General features: G+C 40.9%; 1 protein-coding gene across 2 annotated transcripts in view; it reads left to right on the top strand.

Moving 5' to 3' along the window:
• The first annotated feature begins 12,515 nt into the window (after window positions 1-12,515).
• mafa (MAF bZIP transcription factor a) overlaps window positions 12,516-23,584 on the top strand; it is an 82,023-nt gene continuing 70,954 nt past the window's right edge. The window contains exons 1-2 of one of the 2 annotated variants that reach the window (XM_020652966.3): window positions 12,516-13,993; window positions 21,927-21,992. In XM_020652966.3, the coding sequence (XP_020508622.1) occupies window positions 13,026-13,993; window positions 21,927-21,954 (996 nt within the window). In that variant the 5' untranslated portion in view covers window positions 12,516-13,025 and the 3' untranslated portion in view covers window positions 21,955-21,992. The remainder of the gene's footprint in view (window positions 13,994-21,926; window positions 21,993-23,584) is intronic. The other variant, XM_020652893.3, reaches the window with a different exon arrangement.

Raw genomic sequence — 23,584 nt, 5'->3', positions numbered from 1 at the left:
ATGATCCCAGGGAAAGTTGGCCGTTTCATTGTCATAGATAGAGTTGATTTATAGTTTTTATCTTTAAAATGTTTTGTTGGAGGGGGAAGGTTAAAACAACAGCAGCCAATATTCTGCATTGTAAGAAAGTGAGCGTCTCTGCTTCAGCTCTGCATGGAGTGGGAGCAGCAGTCACAGATGGTGAACAAATGTTCTTTTGAGAGCGCGTTGCACAAGACTTGGTTCCTGCACGGCCCAGCAGTGAGCTCGCTTTGCTGCAGATGGTTTGAGAGGCAGAAACCAGCGAACAGGCTCGTGGCAAACATGACTTCTTTCTTCAGTTTATGATGAAATTCAACCTAAAGAGTGGAACACATTAGATTTAGTGCATTTATTACTTTGTTTGATGCAGAGCACTTGCCAGTTCATTTTACTCATTGATCAATATTGGTTTGACATGGTTTTGTAAAGGTGAACAAATTGTCACCCTAAACTCAGTTTTAAAGCTGCTGCTTCATTTTGAGGACTTTATATATATATATTCTTTTGAAATAGATCTATGCCAAGTGAAGTTAGTGCAGAACTGCATCTGGTCAACATGCACTGTATTCACAGCAAGGTTATACACACATTAAGAAAGACTTCAGTAGGACTAATGTGATTTCCATCACATCTGGGATATTTCATCTCACACTAAATTACCAAACAGATTCTGCACACGAAATTGCAGCGCAGGCCATTAACACATAATTACGTGGTGTGAATAATGGGAGTGTGTAGATGAAATACAAGCATTTAGACAGCATTGACTTTATTCGGTTTTATGTGTGTTAAAGAAACTGGGAAAGTTGATGGAATATGTCTGTTAATGGTGGTGGGGGTTGGGGGGCGGTTAGATGTGGTCCAAGAGCATATGAGCTGGCAAATATGTTTTTTAAAAATGACTTTACCCCTCATACACACACACACACACACACACACACACACACACACACACACACACACACACACACACACACACACACACACATACACACACACACACACACACACACACACACGCACACACGCAGACACACACACACACACACGTTTACATCAAGCACTTTGTTCTGCTTACTGTATCTATGTTGAACTTTCAAATAACAATAAAACAAACACGATGTTGCTCTGGGCAAATCATCATAGAAAACCTCTAAAAGCACAAAGTAGTTTGAAACTTGCATCAATTACCATCGAGCCTTCCATGACAGCAAACACACTGATCCGTTGTTATGATGATTACATTACATGCTAAGACTGAGAATTTGTCTAATGAATGAGTTAAGATTAATAAAAAGATTGACCCAAGAGCAGGGGGGGGGGGGGGGGGGGGGCACAGAGGAATGAAGACAATCTAAAGAGGGTTGCCCTTGTGTGCGAACACTGATGCTCATTGTTGTTGAGAGTAGGTGTTTGGGTCTGGATTGGTGGGCCCGGTGCTGTAATTGCTGTCAGGAATGTCAGCCTGGTTAGAGGATGTGCTCTGTAAACTGGCTGTCATTGTCTATGTTCACTCCAATGCCAGACCTCTGGAGTCATGGACTACAATTAAGATTATGAGCTTTTATTAGTCAATTTAGTCACTGCGTCTCTATGGGAAGCACATCCAGTATAGTGAGCCGTCGGTGTCACTGGTGTGACTGGTCTGAATGTACAACAATCATGTGATGTCTCTCGTGAGAATTAAGCTAATTCTCATAGTATTTGCATTGTTTAGTTTGTGTTTAACCATCTATTTATGTGGCTGTGGGTAGGGTGAAGCCATACCTGATACTGTCAAATAAGACATGACACATGCAATGCAGCCACTGAGATTTCTTACAGCTGTTAACAAGACTGCCTTAAGATTCATGTGATTCTAAGTTATTTGCATGTAAACCTCTCCGGACAATAAACAGAGGTTGGCTACAGGGTTAAATGTGCTTCATTTGGTCATTGACTTACTGTAGTGTAAGACACATTACAAAAATAACCATAACTCCCTTTGGCACTCTGAAATCACCTCTTTGGTCCTTAGAGCTACATGAAGTAAGGAAGTGTACCATGAATCAATGACAAAAGAGCAATTTGTTGTCATATATTTAAATACCCCTACTTTAGACAAAAACGAGTGTTTAACATTTCTATACCCTTAAGTAGGTAAATAAAAAAGCTTGTTGTTCTAGTGAAAATGGCCTTCCTTTTTAAAAGTGAATAGTTTGTTTCTTCTTTAATGAAATGTAGTGCTAAGACTGTGAATATATTCAATCCAGGCATCATATTCCAAAACAAAACCTCTGTATAAGTTCTGTATAGAGGTTCTGTTTTAGGCTAACTCATTACTAAGCAGTTTTCAAAGGTCTTCTTAGGGCAGTATATTGTTCTGCATAACCACAAAAAATAATGGTCTTTCTATGGAACAATAAATAAAGCAAACTTCAATTGTTTTACCCAGTTATTTTCTGAAATGGAAATTAATCAGGAAAAAAAAGCCCTGAAGTTTGGGGAGAGATAAATGCCTCTTCTATCACTGTGAGAATGTGTGCAGTCATACGACAAATATTTCAAACATGCCAGAAATTCATCCGACTAGTCGGAAGCAGCAGATCATGCCGTGATCGTCACTCATGTAACTGTGAACACTGCACGGCAAACGGTGTGCGATCGGGCGGAAATATGGGCCGACTTCAAAATCAGACATGATCTCAAAGATCGAGTCAGAAACAGCCTGAAATCACACAGTGTGTGCCCAGCCTCAGAATTCAAATATAAATGTAACAAAAACCACAAAGGCTTCTATTTACTGTTACTGCTTTGATGCACAAAACAGCATCAGCATTTCTCTCTGTGAATTTAGAAAGGTTTGTGACAAATTCATCAGTGTATCTGTTTAAAGATACAATCTTAGTGTAGTATGGTTACATATGTGAAAATGTGTCATTTGGTCTTCATCAGATTTTCATGTATTTCAGGAGGAACAGCCTCTGGGATGCAACGGTATCAAGATTATCTAACATATACGAACCATCATGTTGAATCAGAATTATCATCATGTGTTATGTTAACAAGTGAGGGAACTTCATCTGGTCCATTGCCAAGCGGTATAGATGTGAGTGCACACATTGAGCAATGATGATCTCTCTTTCATTCACTCTCTCCCCCTATCTCTCTCTGTGTGTCTGTCTCTGTCAGACAAGCTTTGAGAGTCATTGTTCGTCAGGAAATGCTCTCACCATACGGACCGCCGGCTTGTATACTCTAGATTTAACCTTACAATAGCGTCACCAGCATTTCACCAACCAGCTTCTGCTTGCTTTATGTTGAAGCCTTGTTGGAAATACAAAATGCACAACGTCAAATGATGACTACCTCACCTCTATTGGAAAGGCTCCGTATGGAGAGAAGATGGGACATAAACTTGGGAACATTCCAGGTTTATTTTGTACCTTTTATTAAAATATTCTATCTGCATCTTTGTTTTGACAGTTTGCTTCCAGCAGGAGTTTAGAGGTAGATTTGTTTTGCATCTTCTGCCTTGAGGCCTTCGGGCTTCCCAGCACTAAAAGGACCACGGGGAGAGCAGCTGCTCCCTCTGCCCACTCGTAAAGACTGACACATATTTACTTGCATACACATGTGGAGGCACTCGCTGTCTTGCTCTTCCTGTCATGCACACGTACATACTTAGAGAGCAAGGAGGTGAGTGAGATTCCCTGTAATGGATGGTGCAGGTGTGAGGATGTTGTGATTTGGGAATTTCCAATGGGCCTTGAAAATATGCAGGCTGCAATGTCAGGGCCAATAGTAGCCACAGTCTAAAAACCTGTCCAGAGGAAGGAGCTTTTACTGGCCAAGCAGCACACCTGCCCTGTAAATATTGTCTCACCCCTTACTAACCTATTCCTCTATTTTATGGGCCTCCACCTCACTTATCTTTCTCTACACTTTTATCTGTATTACACTGGATGAAGCCTTTATTTTTAGAAACTGTTCTGCTGTTCATGCCATTTGGATGCTTGACTTGGAACACAGTGTACGTGACAATCAGTGTAATGATGCCTTTAACTGTATTCAGAAGAAAATAGCAGAAGCCCCGCCATCTAATATGATTCACTGTAACAGTTCATGTATTGAGAATTGTTAGTGACAAGTGTTTTGTTATCCTTATCAAGGGCAGGCCTGACCGATATGGGATTTTTGGGGCCGATACAGATATTGATATTAGGGAGACAAAAAAAAATCGGCCGATATTTTTTTTGGATCCAGGTTCAATCTTTAGAGAAAGATCTAGATATACACATTTATTGCGTTGATCCCTCAAATGCAGTTATTAAACACTTGTGGAAAAGATTTACAGTACAATGAAGACATGAGGGTCTCTCAATTGGAAAGTAACTGCGCATGTACCACTCCACACTCTGGAGGGTGATAATGCTTGTTGTAATCCATATAGCACTCTCGGCTCTAGGGCACCAGAAAGAGAAACTGCTAGTGTAATAAATGATACAAATGAAATGCTATTTGACTGATGAATAAATCTAGAAATATTGGTGCATATCTGTGATAAAATTAGCCGATACCGATAGTCACTGGATATGCTAATATCGGCTAATATATAGGGCTCTACATAAGACCCTACATTATTAGCACGATGGCTATGGTGGATTTGGGTATCCAAAGGCTTCAACTTCAAACTGTATTAGTAATACTCACCATCAAAACTTGGGGTGACTCTCTCAAATATGTTAAATCAACTATGAAGATTAGTGAAAGAATAAACTCTGTTGTGGCATGCGTAGGATGGGATGGATTTATCTTCCCGGTCGATCCCTCTTTGATCTCTTTATCTGTCTTCTAGGCTGAGAAATAGCTCAGACTATCAGCGTCTGAGCTCAGCCTCGTCAGTATCTCCCCTCTCTCATTTCATTAGGAGTCACTCAGCACTTCAGAGAAACATTCAATTACGCTCCAATGGTAATTAAATGTTGCTCAAATGAGTTCATTTAAATCATCTTCATTTGGGCTTCAGTCAGGTCTTTAATGCCGGTCGCTCAACGCAGAGCTCAAATGAACATTAAGCGCCTCACCCACTGGGGGTGTTTGAAGGGCGGCGCTCACAATCACAGTTGGATGACATTTTAACCAGCCCAGCAGTGGAACAATTGAGAAGATATCATTATTAAGATCAGCTATAGACCGCAGGACTCAAAGACTCAAAGGCCTTAATCCTATCTGTAATGGTAGTGGTAGCACTGTGAAGCAAGTGATGCACATTTGCAGGTCAGAGACGGCTCGCAGTAAGATCATTCCGTAACCTTGCAATTTGAATGCGGGGATTAGTCGTTTTGCCATGAGACCAAACGTGACATTACCTGTGAGTACTTAGCTCACTGTGTTAGATTCATGTCTGATTTGACATGGGTAATAGGAGTGATCTGAGAGGCGATAAAATTCATCCACTCACGTTTCATTGTGACAAAGGTTTTCCTCATAAAGGTTTAGATTGTATGATAGTAAAAGACTTAAATGTCAAAGCAAATCTCACAATTAGAAATGGCTGAAATTCAGGAGCAGAGTTTTAAATTTGCAGGATTTTACGGGAACGTTAAACATAATTAGCCAGATCTCACACTATAACTCTGTGTTCTCTCCGGTTCCTCTAATGGGTTTTCTTTCACTAATCAGACAATGCACCATAAATGCTACAGGTTTAGTTTCATGGTGGCTAATGCAGCGCTATAAAAAGCTGTAAACTCCTTTTCTTGTGATGTTAACTTCTGAGTGGAACATAAGTAAAGGGTACTTGCGTAAAATAAACTTTTAATGGCCTCCATTGCGTGTTAAGAGGTCCAACTCCTACCACAATGGCCCTACCCCGTACAGTCCAACATAATAAATGTAATAATTATGTGTTGGTGAAATAACTGTAAATCATTTAATGACCCTACAAGGCGAGAGTTATTTTTAAAAGGGGATTCATCAATATTCTCCAGGGGTACATGAAGAAAGGTCAGAAATTCTCTCATTAGGCTGGGAGCATGCGCATGTATGTCCCCCTATGTGCATTTTGTGTAACCATGCAGGCATTTGGGAGTATTTGTGTGTCATTGTGTCTGCTTGATTTCTGTTCTGTTTACTTGTTAGTGCAGGGATTATATGTATTGTGATTTTAGATGAATGCATCAGTGTTTTGTAGTTTTTGTGGAAGTCGTTTTTTGCATGAAATACATTTTTAAAAAATGCTTTTTTTATTAACTTTGTATGTAAATGCAGAACAAGGTGCCCCCTTGACAGGCTGTGATTTGTAGCCCTTTGAGAAGTGGCTTTTATCAATCTGTGGTTTTGGCAGGCAGCCTGTGGATCTTCACTCAAGTCAATGGCCTGTATTGGCATATTTGACAAACACTGTGTTGAACACAATAGAAAGATTACCTCATTATGTTCAGCAAACAGATGAGGAATCGCAAAACACCACACATAGTGTAATATATATAAACTACACAACAACAACCAAAGTGGGACTCACAAAGTTAGAGGGGTTCCTCGATCTTCATGTTTTGCCTTTGTGGGAATCAACTTAATTTTAGGAAAGCTGTGCACCTAAAACGCTGCCCCATATATCCATGCACATATACATTGTTTTTCTTTTCCCACAGATTTTCATCTGTTTAACATTTGAGAGAGCAAACCGTTTTAGAAAATCATTTCACATCAGGAGGTTCAAAGTTTTGTTCTCCAATCTTTCTATTGTATTTCTGCTGTAATTACCTCGTTAACTCTCTGTCATTTAGAAAATTACAGTTTACTGTTAGTGTCAGATTGAGACTATAGCTCAAGGGCAGGAGGAACGAGGGGGGGTGGCTGGACCCTTGCCAATGACTGGTGTAGGAGTCCACAACCCCTGCATATGTCTCTGCACTTCCGATTGTCCTGATTCAATCCCATTTAAAAGAGGGGGCATCAACAAATTCACAGATTGACTAGTTTTATAGTTATGTTTCTGACGTACTTTGAAGTATTGAATTCTTCTAAAAAAAATGTATTTTTTTATTTTCCTTGTCCTTTTTTTTTTAAAGTTGTGTAACAACAAAAGCAATCAAGCACAACACACACACACACACACACACACACACACACATCCAAAGGAGATAACCCCGAGAAGCCACCCAACAGTTAATACACCATTAAATGGCTCTACACATTAACCTTACACATGACAGTAAACCAATACATTATGCTCATGTGAATGTAATTATGGCTAATATGCAAGCCACTCTGCCAACTCTTGTGCAATATTGACCTGTCGTCTTCGATTACTTCACATGTGGTGAACAAAGTAGCCGACATTTACGGGCCTCGCAGTCTTAATTAGCACCCGTGTTAGTTAGCTTGACAAATATACAGCTAGAAGAGGAAGTGGAATAAATATCAAACTCTGTGTCACCCCGTGGTCATGTGAGTTTGAGCCGTTCACAGCACTGTAACACATTCACTGCCTTCTCTGCTGGTCTGTCGCGATCAAGCCACAGAAATGATACCAGCTCGGGGTCACACATGGAGATCTCCAGTCATACGGAGGCTGCTATAGCTGGAGGCTAACAAATACTTTCTCCCAGTGTCAGAGAGGCCACCCAAAACCCACCTCAGACAACAGATCTGCTCTCTTCCTGACCTTGTTTTGTCTGCTCTGTCCTCTGTCGCACCCTTCTCAGCCTCGCCCTGCTTCTGACTAATGGATTAAGGTAATTATGACATGGCTGTGCCCACATTCTGTTGGTAGAGTGAAAATTGATATTCCAACTTTGCTGTTCTCACTGAACTGTTGATGAAATTGCATCGCCCCGGAGCAATACCACCTCGTCACGTTTGTAGCGATGTAAAACACGGGTACTGTTTTTGTCTTCTTCATTTCAAAGTTCAAAAATACATTCAAATAAACTGTTGTCATAACAAAAGCCATGTGACTTTCCTTTTACCTGTGTTGTTTACAGGTGCTATCAGCTTTGAGGTATTCAGAGCTGGAGACATGGGAACAGTAAAAGGCACAGCAATGGAGCACGTAACAGAAGTGTTGGAATGTAAAGAGGCTGATTAGATGGCCTTATCGAGCCTTGTCTGCAGCTGAACAACCCCGACAACCACTACACACACACACACACACACACACACACACACACACACACGCACAGACACAGAGTCTGTGTGTGTGTCTAACAGATATACAGTGGACAACTCACTGACCTCTGCTCTCTCCACTCAGTGGCTTCTATCGCTCACCAGAATGAGACCACTGCTGACTGATATCACCATCAATACTCTGATCTAAATGACACTCATCACGGTATTGCTGAGGCCGGGTTAAAGGATTGCATTTGTTTACATGTCAAAGTTGTTTCTTTGAAGATTGTCCCCAGCTATTGACCGATTTCTTCCATATCACTGAGAACTTTAAAGACAAAACTTGTGCGTCACCTCAGACAAACAGTGATTACACGGGAAGGTTGACGTGGAACAGTTTAAATCCTGAGTTCCTCCTGTGTTAGTTTCAGACCTGGTTAACAAAGTGGATTTTTAAACTTTAGCAGGTGTTACGAGCTAACCATAAGTAACAAAATGGGGGCTCGCCCGGAATTGTCTGTTGTCTTTTGTTTCTCTTTTGATCTTTGTTATCATTTAGTGTGTCATATTGTAATAAATCCCTTTGTTTTGACTTTTGTTAAGGTGGTTAGTGTCTTTTAATGGGTCAGTGTATGGTTTGCTGTTAGCCCCATAGGGCCGCCTTATGGTGGGGCGTAACACAGGTCTTTTTAAAACTTGATGCTTTGTCTGTTAAAACCATAGGAAATTACAACAGACTTAAAAATGAACCGTGTTGTAAGGTCCTCTAAACCCCCATGCAGCAGACCCTAACCTGTTACATCAGTGTAATTGTGAATATGGCTGCAGACTCTGCCTTACGAGCTGGAAAACAACATGAAACCCGCACAGACGGAGGAATTTCTGACTCATGCAGTGAGATGTCCTGCTTTCTTTTCTCATCCTTGTTACTTAAGCTTAACCAAACCACGCAGGCTACAATCATAACACAAAACCATGCACATATATCGTGGTGATTTCTAATATGTTGTTCATCTAGTTGACTACTGTCTGTCTTGTGCTTTACAATATGGGTTAAAGAGAGCATTCAAACACCTTCCAGTTTCACAGTGGAACAGCTCTGATTCCTCATGTTCTTATCAGAAGCAAGAAGCAACGTTTGGGGTAACTATAGGGGAACTCTGGAGCTTTTACATAACTTACTTTACTTACTTTAAGGTGATTAAACTGATGACAGGCTGGTGACAGAATAGGCTTAAATCAGGGACTAGCTATGCCATATAATACAATACATTTTCTTGTCCTATGAAAGCTACATGATTCACAAAGAAATGCACTTTGTGATCTTCATTATATTTGTTTAATTTTTTAAATACACTCACAAAGAGGTCAATGGCCTACTCCAAAAAAAGTTGAATGACAAGTTATTTCAAGAATAATATTAATGAAATACTCTAATATTCATAATAAAAATATGACACACTCCCTGATCAGAACACATCTTTTCAGACTTACTTTTATTCATCTTTCTTTTTGGGACGTTGATTTAATGTTTACGTTTCCTTCAACTTCTTTGGTATGAATGTAACTCTGTAAAATGTCTTTGAGTTATGCATAAAGCATTTTATGAATAAATGTTGTGTTATAATGAAAGTGTAATATTATAATCTGAATATTTTAGCAAGCTTTTTATAAGCTTTTGGATTTGCAGAGATACTCACTGAATAATAGTTAGTCTTCAGTCAGTCTCATGCTTCACACAGAGACTTTTAAAACACTGAGCTTCTACATGTATCACGTTGTAAAAAGCCTGTGTTACTGCTGACTTCGTTATTCTGAACTTTGCGACCTGATCAGAATAAATAAAGAGATTTTTGCTTTTAGCTGCAGTGCTCATACAACCACACTTGTCTGTTTTCAATGAGCTGCTGTGGATTCAAAAATGCTCCAATTTTACATTTGACTAAAAAAGGTGTGGAAATGGGGAATGTGCCTGATTGTTACATTGCATTTATTTTCCACTTCTTTACAAGGGACTCTTCTTTCTGCTTTTACACATCCTCTTCTCAGATCCTCTCCACACATTGTAGATATCTCTCCGCTCTGCATCATCAATAACTTCAAAGGCACAAAAGCAGCTAAATTAGGTCCGCCACTTTCTTCTGTCATGACTAATGAGCTCTCCTTTCGTTTGTGTATTAGTCTCGCTCTGCTGTGGCCGTACCTCGGGGAACACTGCCACTGCTGTGCCTGCCCATGAACAGGTAAGCCCAAACAGATGACGGGGGAACAGAATGGAAATAGAAACAATAGGGTCCTATTTGACTTCTGTTGGAGCCAAACACACAGTACTGTATTAACTTGAACACGCAGATGTATTCATTTAACCTTTTTTAAAAAAGGTAGCTTGAAATGTTACATACTGTAGGTTTAGAGTTTTGAGCCACTCATTGACATTCTGCCCACTTTCTTCTACAAGAAAATTCAGAAAAATATGTTTATAAGGATACTTATACAACATTCATGCACTTTCTCTGGCATTTTATCCAGTGTTTCCACTACAGTTGAATAAGAAAAAAACTTAAAGAAAGTACCAAAGCTGCAGCTCGGGACAACCATAGCTTAGTATGGTTATGAGAATATATCTCCCTGATTGGCAGGATCATCTTCCACAGCTTCTGGCAGCAGAGATGTGACTGATTTGGCCTGTCATTAAATAGTGTGCACCCCAGAATCTAAAATTACACACGTCACACCAATGAGGTCATACATTTGGAGAAAGAGAGAGCGAGAGAGAGAGAGAGAGAGAGAGAGAGAGAGAGAGAGAGAGAGAGAGAGAGAGAGAGAGAGAGAGAGAGAGAGAGAGAGAGATGCAGACTATGATTATAGGCTTTTGTCACAGGAAAGAAATGGTTATTTGTCAGCAGCATGTCAGAAGAGGCCACAAACTAAATCAACACACTGACCGGCCTTGGTCGAGCTTACATCACTCTTTTCCCAAACTGTTCAAATGATTATTGAATGAGCAAACTGCAGAGTGCCATCAGTTAATTGAATTTAGCCATAAATGTAGGCAACTCAAATGGGATGTAAGAAATAAAGTCAACTTACAATTTGTGTGAGCGCATTAAAATCTAGCTGAATAATTTGGATGTTTCTATATCAGGACATTCTTCAAACGTTACTTTCACAAGCTGCTGAATGTGACAATTTGAACTCAGCTGTAAATGTGTGAAATGAAACTGAAGAGCAACATGTGGACGTGTATGCTCCAGATAAAAAAATATATATATTTCTTTACAGATTGCATATTATTCACAGTGTTTGGTTCAAACGGCCTATTGTGTCTCCACAGCTCTACAGCACACACATATTAGCAGCTGGGACGTGACTGAGTCAATTAAAAGTATAGGAGACCTCTGAACTGGGATAAAGTGCAATGTTCGAGAGCGGTTTATATGACTCCTCCACAATGCCGGGGCTGGTGTTAAGATAAAGTGCTGTTTATGGCTGTGGGATACAATATCAGTTTGGATAGAACACCAGGTTCACTGGCATTCACTTCCACTGACTCAACTTCCTCCACACAGGTTTGACTGTCTTACATAAGTCATTTCATATTGGTGACTATAAGAATGTATTTCTTGTTGATGAAAGAAAATGAAATAAACTCTTTAGTTTTGTGTTAATAACAGCTTTTTTTCCCCTGTGTTTGACATGTGTGTGGATTAGTGATTGAAAGAGGGAATCCCATGCACCGGCATATCCAAAAGGTGGCAGTGTTGAGTTTTATAATGGTGCGCGGACACATGACAAACCTCCTCAATCTACCTTACACTTTTTGTCAGCGGACCTTGAACTCACCACTCATCATTGACAATTCGTGGCACTTGTATTTAAAAGTTGTTTTAATATTTTAAATAATAAATATAAGCCTATCTGTCGCTGTCGTAAGTTAGAGGGACAACAACTTTTAATATGCTGTGTCAAAAACTGCAAAAATAATAAAAAAAATAAAAAAGAGAAGTAGCCTATTTTAAATACGCAAATACTTCATATTTACTATTCTTTAAAACAGGAGCGTGTGATAGTCTGAGTTGGGTGTAGGAAAAAAGGAAAATAAGTCTATCTATCTATCTATATATAGCCTATATCTATATATCTATCATCCACCTACCTATCTATCTATTTCCTTGTTCTTTTGACAAAAGTTCCCGTCTAAGTGAATTTGCAGCTCGCAGGCTTTTCCTAATTCTCAAATCAAATGAAATGAAATAAAGCGGTATAAACTGTTGCTCTTTGAATAAACAGAGATTAAAGTTACACTCGGAGCAGCCAAAGAGTTAAGGATCCGTGTCCCAGCTGACAGTCAGCTGATGGCCTTTGACAGTTGCGAAAAGTTTTGTTTCTGTGGGCTTCTAATATGTTAATTAGCTCTCGGAGTGTGCGACCCTATTGGCTCCTCGTCCGAGTCAATTTCGCATTTGCAGCCTGACGTCAGGGCGGCTACAATGCTCTTAAACTCATCTGCTGTGTGATCCCTCTAAAAAATCGCCCCACCAGTCAGCGGCTTCTAACGTGCGAGGCTGCATTCACTCCCTTTACTTTCGGCTGCTCTCTCCCTCTCCGCCTGCGCAATGCATTCATGAGGAAAACCGTAAAGTGTTAAATGTTTGAAATCCAAAACCGCCGAATTCACATGCTGAAAAAGGACTCCGCTACTCGTGCGCGCGGCACTGCTGTGTCTGTGCAATAGACTCTGCAAAGAAAAACTCCTCTCACACGCCTGCAAAGAAGGACGCTGAAAAGCTCATTTTTCAGTTTTCAAGACAAAACGCTCAAAAATCAAACTGGCTCACGTTCTTCACAACCAACCCAGTTTGACAGCTGCGCTTCACCCCGCTTGGAGGACTGTCAGCAGCAAGAGGATGGCATCAGAGCTGGCAATGAGCAACTCCGACCTGCCCACCAGTCCCCTGGCCATGGAATATGTTAATGACTTCGATCTGATGAAGTTTGAAGTGAAAAAGGAGCCGGTGGAGCCCGATCGCAACATCAGCCAGTGCAGTCGCCTTATCGCCGGGGGATCCTTGTCTTCCACCCCGATGAGCACGCCGTGCAGCTCGGTGCCCCCTTCCCCAAGCTTCTCGGCTCCCAGTCCGGGCTCGGGGAGCGAGCAAAAGACACACATAGAGGATTTCTACTGGATGTCCGGTTACCAACAGCAGTTGAATCCAGAGGCGCTGGGCTTCAGCCCCGAAGACGCAGTCGAGGCGCTGATCAACAGCAGTCACCAGCTCCAGTCCTTCGATGGCTATGCCAGGGGCCAGCAGTTTGCTGGGGCAGCCGGAGCAGGAGGCACCATGGCCGGGGAAGAGATGGGGTCCGCCGCAGCGGTGGTGTCGGCAGTCATCGCTGCGGCAGCCGCTCAGAACGGAGCGCAACACCACCACCACCACCATCACCACCACAACGGCAGTCACCACCAGGCGCAGGGGATCCAGTCCAACGGCACCTCGGGGACAATTCACCCACACCTGCGCCTGGATGACCGGTTTTCGGACGATCAGCTGGTCTCCATGTCAGTGCGGGAGCTCAACCGACAGCTACGGGGGGTCAGCAAGGAAGAAGTGATCCGGTTGAAACAGAAGAGGAGGACCCTAAAGAACAGAGGCTACGCGCAGTCCTGCCGGTACAAGCGGGTCCAGCAGCGGCACGTCCTGGAGGGGGAGAAGACGCAACTCATTCAGCAGGTCGACCACCTAAAGCAGGAGATCTCCAGGCTGGTCCGGGAGAGGGACGCGTACAAAGAAAAGTATGAGAAGCTCATCAGCAACGGCTTCAGAGAAAATGGATCCAGCAGCGACAACAACCCTTCATCCCCGGAGTTTTTCATGTGAGTCTCGACATTAACGCGAAAAAAAAAAAAAAAGATTATCAGATGAGTTTCTCATCCCGGCTTAAAAAAAGTTTCATTATCAAACTTTTTTTTATATAATTTGGCTGACATGCCTAGACCAAGAACTAAAGTTTCAACTCTTTTTTTTCATTTTATACATTTTTTTCAAACAAGAGTTTACTCGTGTCTGCGGCTGTTTTTTAGATTTTGAGGGCTGTCGTCCGTGTTTTTTTTTTATTTTGGAGATGCATATTCAGAAAAAAGAAACTTTCAGCAACTTTTTGCAATCTTACAGTTTATTTTGCTTAGCCTGTTTGTCGATATTTTCATCGTTTACTAGACTTGCAGTGTTTGAGTAAAATGTGATTTTTTTTTTTTTTTTTAAGTTGATCCAACTTTATGCCGCAGTATACTGAGAGTGCATGCACGCACAGAGTATAAAGTTCATCAACTTGGCCTTTTTCATCCTTTATTTTGAATTCAGTGTACAGATTCCTGTCAATCCTTCATCCATCGACAATATGTTTTTGGTCTTTTTTTATTACTTTGCCCTTTTTTTGTCTGCCAAACTTGGAGGACTGCGAGCCTGCCGTTTGACGCCACCTCATCTCATGCGTTTGCTTGTTATTGTGTTGAGCAACGAAAAGACTTTATTCGTCACAAAATATTCATTGTTTTTTTACAGAGATGTGTTATTGAACTGTACCTGCATGCTGGACATGTATGGTTTCTTTTTTTTTTCTTCCTTTTTGTGCTTGAAGATGTTCTTTTTTTCTGTCGGGACTCCAGCATGGCATTCATACTTCATTTATGGCCTCCTCACTTTTTTGGGACAGCAACAAAAAAGTGACAGGACTCTCCCCCCCCCCCCCCCCCCCACACACACACACACACACACACACACTTTCTAGTCTATACAAGTGCATTTCAGCTGTGTTGAAGTGCACCACCATCGGCTGTCTTTAGGCTGCAGTGAATACGCAATGTATTCCTGCTGGAAGTGGATCGGCGGGGGGAGAAAAAAAAACTGAGGAAATAAGAAATACCTTACATGGAAGTTAAAATGTTGCTTAAAGCCTTTTACTGTTATTTAAAGATATGACACTCTGCATTGCAAAGCCATTTTTAAAGCGTAATTTAAGTGTAATAATCGAAGTTGTAAAAGATAACGTGCCACAGGTTGGAGCATATAGATCAATAGGATAATTATTAATCACATTGCTGCATTAGGTGTTTTTTTTTTTTTCTAGAGAAATTGGCTCGGCTCCAGTTTACACAAAGAGCAGTATTGTGCAGTGCATAAACCGCGCTTTTTTGCAGCATGTGCTTCAAACAGAAGTGTGACAGCTTCTTTGGATTTATATTTGAAAAAGAAAAATCGTTGGTCTAAATTATCCCTCAGCCGAAGTTGATGTTAAATTGGCATGCTTTTGGAAATGTGTGTCCTCAACGAGCTGACGTCTTCTGGACTGAGATGCACTAAAACCACATCGCCATGTCTTCATGTGGGAGTTAAGGAAAAGTTCAATGTAAAGAAGTTTCGAGCTATTCGTACATTTTGATACTTTATTATCAGTTCAGGAGAGACTGTTGTTTTGTCTTAAACGAACTCAATATTTGCGAAGCAATAACAAATATTATAATCAATAATGTCTGGACATTGTTAGATCGTCAGGGATTGACACCCTGCCTGTACAAAATGAGGGAGTTTCATTCGCCAATAAATCGTGAGAATATGTTAAATAATCTTACTTCTTATATATAGTATATTAAATATATATATTTTGCTGTGCAAAACTATTTCATTCACTAACCATATGTGATGTTCATATGTGCTCGTTTTTTTTTCATTTCATACAATTCAATGATATGCAATAAATGTATGTAAAAGTCTACAATACGTTTCTCACTTTTCTTTTGACGTGTCCTAAAAGTTTTTGTTTTTGTTTTGTTTTATTCTTGTGTTTGAAACAAAGTGAAACCAGAACCTGAACATGCTTACTCTACTGCCCACATGGTAACACTGCTTATATTTGCTGCTGTCGTTCTTATGAATGTGATTTTCACCAACACCTAAATTAATAACGCGCCACCCTGAACGCAGCAGAAACAGCTCTTTCCCACGACAACCTATTTACACACTTTAAAAGAAACGGTGGAGAGAGAAAAAAAACACGAGTATGAATTCAGGTTTTAGACACTTTTTCCGATCGAATGCTTCAGTGCTGCATGCTTAAAAGATGAGAGATATGCAGGTCAGGCGTTACAGATAAGTAGATGAAACCACAAACTAAGATTTGGACACGCAGTGGCCTACATTTGAATGCACTTTTGTTTTCACATGCTATTGTTTGATTCATGATCTAGCCTACATATATTTGTCATAAAAAAAGGTGACAGAAAAATCCTGCACACAAAATTACTAAACTAAAATGTTAATGGTTATAATTTCAGTATGAATATCTCCACTCTCCATTTCCATTCAAAATGATCTACAAACACATCATTTTGTGTTGTGTGATATGTGGTAGTATGTGTATTCTATTGAACATTGTCTGACCGTTAATTACATCCTCGTGGGAGTCAGACATGATCTATATGATTACAGTGTTCATCTTATTGTGAAACGTGACCTTTGAAAAGTGTGTGTGTGTGTGTGTGTGTGTGTGTGTGTGTGTGTGTGTGTGTGTGTGTGCTCTCATCAGTACCTGTGTGTACATGCATGTCTTTGAACATAATAGGTGTGAATGTAAAAGTGTGAGTGTGTGTGTGTGTTCCTCCTCTCTTTAAATGTCTCTGGCTCTGCATGTTTTCCATTTGTGCTTTCTGTTTGCCCTTTTTTTGTCACATTGCTCGTTTCCTGATCTGTATGTGCTGTTTTCATTCGTGTTTTCCAAACACTTGGAAAGCTCTCTGTCGTTAGCCTGTCACCGTTTTGATTCCCCCCCTTTCACCCTGCGTTATCCTGTTTGTCAGTGTGCCTGCATGATGAGTCTGGAGCGATCGTGCCCTCAGAGAGGAGGTGCAGTGAGGGCACAGTCATGTCAGGCATGTGAGTGGGCACCGGAGAAGGTGCCAATGTAAGTCAGCCACTGCGGTGGGCAGAAACCGCTCAGTGCTGCTGTTCCAAATCTTGCGTTATACAGTTGGTGTTTAGACATCTCATTTTGCCCGCTCTCTACATTACTTTTGCACTGGTGCTCGAACTGAAAAGGCCACTTGTCTGAAACAAAAGGGTTTTTTTTCACTTCGGGACAAGAAAAGGATTGTGTGCATCTTGTTTCACTGTTCCAGAACAATTTCTTTGTTGAAACAGGAAGAGCAATGTGCCAAAGTATACTTAAAGACGGTTCTGAGGACAGCTTCAGTCTGGACCTGTCAGCTTTCCTGCAGCTATGAGCAGAGGATGTACACAAAGTGCACCTTTCACAAAAACTAGCCACTCTGTCTGAGTTTTAACAGAATACAAAAGTGATCAACTGTTTTCTCTACTAATGCACTTCAACATTTCAAATTTATATATAAAAAAAAAAGCTGTATTCTGCAGCATATGTCAGGGACTATGTGCTACACAGCTTGTTCAAGGAAAAAAAAACACAAAGAGGAAAAAAAAAACAGCTTTAACCCAACACTTGTATCCCAGTCTGTTCTGTGTGAATTCCTCCAAGGTGCTCGTGCTGCTGTGGTGGCTGATTTGCCCAGAGTGAGGGGAGAGACTGAGACAATAGTCGGGCTCGGGCTGAATTAAATGATTTTGCAGATGATTAATAGTGGTGTGGGCCGCTGGCTCCTGCGATGTAGAGATGATAAATCGTGAGTGCGGCTCCGTGCAGCTGTGCCAGTGTTGGGTCTTAGCATGCACACACCATGCAATTTACAGCCAAGCCGCTCTCTTTCTTCCTCAATTTATCTAATTAGCTCAATTTGATCGGAGCAGTGGTGCTGCTTTATTTTGATATTTCACATTAACCACAACAATGCACTGAATCACTTCAGGAAGGATAATAGTTTGTTTTACCCTCTTTGAAGGAAAATATTTCACTTGCCATTTGAAAGAGGAAACATTTTTCTTCAGTATTTAGGAGCAGGGCTTTCCCTGACTAAAGGCGGAGAGTTTGTGTGGTGGCTATTTTTGATGTGTTCAGGGTGGCGAGTTAAAACAAAAAAAAATCAAAATATATTTTCAGTTTAAAGCTGCGTTTTTTACTCTGAAGGTTGTTTATTTCTTTTCTTTTTTTTTTTCTTTTATTGGGTTGCAGTTAGACCTCTAATGTCTGAGCACTTAAATTGAAAACACATCACATGGCCCTGTCTTTCTGGCTCACAGCATGATGTCCCTGGTGTTTCTTTGTGTTCAGGCATTTATAAGACGCATATCTTCAGTCTACAAGCGAAACGACATTTGTGTGAAGACAGATCTAATTCACAAAAGACGCTTTCTGTTATAACTGTGGCACCAGTGCGCCATGGTTACGTAAGTGATTAATCTATCGATTTTCCACTGATGCACTCATGAGGAACGTTGGACCGTTGGCGCTATGTGGGCTGACGGCATAAGATGCAGCACGATGTTCACTCAAGTTACTAGCACCCCTTTTGATAGGGCCCAAAAATAAGAGCTGGATGGGTGTCTGACTTCTTGCAGACTTTCCTTGGAGCCAAAGGAGGAGCTGCAGAGGATCTGTTTGTGTGCGTTTATGCACCTCTTAACTCACAGCATCCAGGGTGCAAGGTTAATTAATGCGTGTGTGGAGTACATGTGTGTTTGCATATACAAATGTGTAGTTGTGTGTCCATACATGTGTCTGTGTGTGTGTTTGTCTTGTCATCTTTTGGAGAAAAGGATGAGCAGAGGTCAGAAGTTAGAGCGCACAAGGCTGCTCTCAAAGTCATTAGAGTAATCCCTGCCCTGGGGAGCGTACGCTCATTTCCTCTGCCCAGAGCCCTCTGAATGAAAAGTACAGGCACATCCGACATGCTACACTACACAGTAAACTCAAGTCCGCTCACTGCCACTGTTCTCATGTCCATTTGTTGTGTTTTATTTCTGTTCAGAGAGTTCTGACAGTGTACTTCTCATCAAAAGGTTTCTGTTGATCTTAAATCTTTAACACAAAGAAAACTTTCACTAGATATGATTTATTTCTATGAATTATTTGCTAAGGCAGAAAAGTAGTCACGTTGAATAGGGGTAGGGATACAAAATGTGTTTATATGCAGTGTGCAGGACAGGTATTACATGTCAACAGAGCAGCTTTCACATTTATGTCTTCTATAATTTTCCTCTCTTGTAGCTGAGGAGGGAAAATCCACAGTCGACGAGAAACAATGAAGATATAAATAAAGCAGCATCTGTACTGGTTTAACTAATCACAGAAGTATAATGGACATTGTGCGGTCACCACTCTGATGATCACAGAGTGCAGTTATTTCTTCTCTCACACTGATGTCAGTCATGGATTTTATTGTGGGGGCTGCAAAGACACAACAAAACAACCAGTGGTACTTCAGCTCAACTCTATTAAATATCCTCGGAGTCACACTGGGTTACTGAAATGACATTTTCATTCTCAGTCTGCACTTCAGTGGAGGATAAAAGTTTGGAGAAATTCACTTTTCTCTCATTGTTTGATTTAAAAGAAAGGGCTGCTGTGTTTATTTACACTTGCTTGATCCTCCACTCAGAAATGAATCACTTGATCTCATTTAAATATATGAGAAATGAATGAGGTTCAGAGCCTGATTGGAGTAACTTTCATGTGTATCCATTATTTTCTTTCCTGCATTTATTTGGGTTTTTTTTCTAATCGTAGGAAGGGGCAAATCATTTGAAAACAGACACTCTGGTGTTGTTGAAAAATTGTCAAATCTTCTAAAAACTGAAATCATCAATTCTATAAATTATCTTCACTGTATGTATGTCCTAAAATAAGTCGTTTTGACGATTTCCTTCAAAGTGGCAAACACAAGGCTTTTGTAATTTATGCCTTTGCTGCTGAAAACACAGATGCAGATCGAGAACATACAGTGTGTGCAGGGAGGAAACAGGTGTCAGGTGTCTCAACTTAACCAGGTGGCATCCAGCTCTGTCCAGATTCACAGCAGATACAGAGACACACACACACACACACACACACACACACAACTCCTCTCCCTTTTCAGTGAGCATGAGAGGTTCAGTACAGAAACACTCAGCGCTGCAGAATGTAACAGACATCAGGGATCAATTAAGTAGCTTATATGATCAGAGTATGCGCTGCTCTTTCTATACATTTCCTTCGCTCTTCGTGGCAGAAAGTCACGGCGTGCTTCAAATAGACATTAAGCGGATACGCGCCGTGTCATTAGAGAGTTGTCCTTGAAAGACTGGCTGCAGGTTATGTTGGTAATGAGGTGGTCAGGACTTGCTGGGGTAATTTTATATGTCTGTAAAAGGACCCAAACCAAGAGACCGTGACTTAAACGAATGCATGGCCATCTCTCAGCAGTCCCACTGCACAAAAGGAGACAAAATATAAAAAGAGGGATTCTAATCTTTCAAAGTGGAGATTTTTAAAGTCCTAAAGACAAAGAAACCTGCATCTATTCTCAGAGTGATCGTTTTTTGGGGACATTTATAGTTGTATTCACAGAGTTACATTTATATGCAGACAGATTTTGTCTGAAATAGAAATTTGTGGCAAAACAATGAACAATGAGGATTTACTCATTTACTCAAAAAGCAACCATTAACCAAAAGCTTTAGATTTGTTTGGACAGTATTTCTCATCCTAATGTTTCCCCGGGTTCTTCACTGCAAAACAGAGAACAGAAAAACAACAACAAGGACAGAAGAAATAAATCACACCTTACAACATAACTGAGACATTTACAAACTTTTCTGAGGCAAAGTATTCCCATGTCTCCTTAGCTTTTTTTTTTTTTTTTTTTTAAAGTGATGTGATCTTCTCTGCTTTTTTTCAAAGATGTAGCATTAGTTCTTATTTTCAGCTCGAATAACAAAGTTCTGAAAATGTGAAAGCAAGCCATCTCAACTCTAATAAAAGTTTACAATGCATGCAAACCTCGATGAATTAATTTTCTGCTCTGGCTTCTAACGTCTCCATGCTGGAATCTCTGCATCCTGAAGGTTCTGCGTGCTCTTTAGAGCTGACTCATTTCACATTTATTTGTCAATCTAATGGTTTTATAACTTGGGCAGAGTGCAAAGGGGTTATGGAGCTAAGCGCTAAGCTAATAAGGACGATGTGGAACTCTGATTTAACCTGCATTGGTATGTTTTCAGACGGGGGGGTTATGAAAGTGTAAAGTAGGCAGACATTACATTCCTCTTCTGTTTATTAGCCCGCATGATAACATCTCTTCCTCATAGATCAGTTAATTGTGTAATTTAATCAAACTAGCAGGAGTCATGGTCTCACCATCAAACTATTTTGCCTTTTCTGTGCGACAGAGCTTCGTGTGCTTAGATATTTAAGTTTTGTCTCTTGTGGTTACAGTGTTTTGATGCATGGCTTCTGCCTGGAGAATCTATTTGCATGCAAATTTTTACATTTCCCTCCCGCATCAAACGCTTACTATGATACATGTACTGTTTCAGCAGACAGACAAGGTGAGAGTGAATCTCGCTCGGAATGAATCTTCTTGTTTCTTTGTGATTGTTTGTGCTCATCCGTCTGTATGTATAAAATTGTGTGTGTGTGTGTGTGTGTGTGTGTGTGTGTGTGTGTGTGTGTGTGTGTGTGTGTGTGTGTGTGTGTGTGTGTGTGTGTGTGTGTGTGAGAGAGTGTGCGTCAGTGCCAGGGTGTTAGAGAGCGACATACACAATAAAAGAAACAGAGCAGGTAGAGAATAAAACAGCATGTGTATTTGCATTGATATTCATTTATCTTTTCTTATGTGTTTTGTTCAATCTTATCTGCTCTCTCAGGTCGTCGAGAAAATTCCTCCATCTGTGATTTCCAGCCCCATCCCTCCGTGCCCCCGGCTCTCTGAGGTAAAACACTTCTTACTTGATCTCTCTCCCTCTCTCTCTCTCTCTCGCTCTCTCTTTGTGCTTTTCTCTCCCCTGTAATTTCAACTATTTAAAATGAGTAAATAAAGTGATAAATAAGAAAGAGCTGTCAAACATAATTCAAATTTAAAGTATTACTACTGGTTATGTTGTTTCTATTTTCCAATTATATAATGAAATCCAGATGAATTATTCATTAATATTAGACTCTGGTATTAAATAGAGAGTGGATACATTCACCACATATAACGGTGAGAGTTTTATTGCTGCTGCCGGCTTCCATAATGGATACATAATGTACCGTAGTTTGTCAATTCCTATTCATATGCTAAGGAGCACCCGCCTTCTTTATGCTGTCGATATCTCTCACCGTCAAATCTCCCACCATCTCCTCAACTTTTCAAAATACTGTGAGCATTTAAAACCATATTTCAATCCATGAAGGAAACACACTCACACAACATAGACGTCACATTTCCTGTCTTGGATCACCAGCATGAACAGCAGATCACTGCGACTCATTCAACCATAAACGGCATGCTTGGATTTTTTGTTGGAAATATAAAAAAAGGCGTTGAGAGTGAAATATGTAGTCAAGGAGGCAGAGAGGTTATGGGCGCTTCAGATAATATTCCTGTAATAGTTCCGTAGAAGATTCCCCCAAAAATGCTTCATCATGAAACATAAAGGAGAGAGAAGGCTTCAGCTTGAGCTCATGATTTTCCTCCAAGTGACACTGATTGTATGCATGTGTATGTGTGTATGATTTGTGTATGTGGTGTGTTGGTGTGTCCATGTATTTGTATCCACTGTTATTTACTTGATTGTGTCTAAGTGGGGAGTGGGATCAGTAGCTGGCCTTTCTCCAGCAGCTCCACTTAACTTCAGGAGGGGATGCAGGACAAAAGGCATCAGGGAAGACAAGGACAAATCATCTTTAGATGAAGTGTTTTAAGTGCTCCGATTCTCCTCCCACGTCATCACTGTGAATTAGGTGCCCTCTGCTCCACGCTGAGGGGTGTGGGATATCAACAATGCCAAGAGCGGATGTTAAATGAATGAAAGTGGAAAACCATGAGGGTGTCTATCTTAGTCAGTCTCGTAAATCTCCGTTCGCCTCGCCGTGCCGCTGCGCTATGCTGATGTTTGGCTCTGACAGCCTGCCAGCCCAGCTTAGAGGGGCTGTGTGCTGCGCGGTGTGGTCTGATCTGGTCGATCCTGTTCTTAGCGGCTGCAACTAGGCAGAGCCATGTCTTTGTTTTATGCAAATCCATGCATATGAGAATGGGGGGGAGGGCAATGAGCAGTCTGGCCACGTAGCTCCAGGAGGACAGGCTGAGTGATGGAGACAGAGAGCCAGGTCTCGGTGTCCTTGCCTGGGGAAAGAGTGTCCTGACTCCGGCCAGGACTGCCTGCACACCACCACAAAACTATGTTGTGGGTCTAAACTCTGCCACTGCACAAGACAAAAAAAAAGCTCCTTTCTCCCAGGCACCACTGTGAGAAGTTAAGTTGCCGAGGAGATAAAGAGAGGTTAACGTTGGTATAAGAATGCAAGTGTGTCTCACCTGCAA

This window comes from Labrus bergylta, chromosome 3 (genome assembly GCF_963930695.1).
Source record: "Labrus bergylta chromosome 3, fLabBer1.1, whole genome shotgun sequence".
In the NCBI taxonomy this organism is placed as follows: domain Eukaryota; kingdom Metazoa; phylum Chordata; class Actinopteri; order Labriformes; family Labridae; genus Labrus; species Labrus bergylta.
The sequence above is the reverse complement of the archived record's forward strand: the minus strand, read 5'-3'. Positions and strand labels throughout refer to the sequence as shown.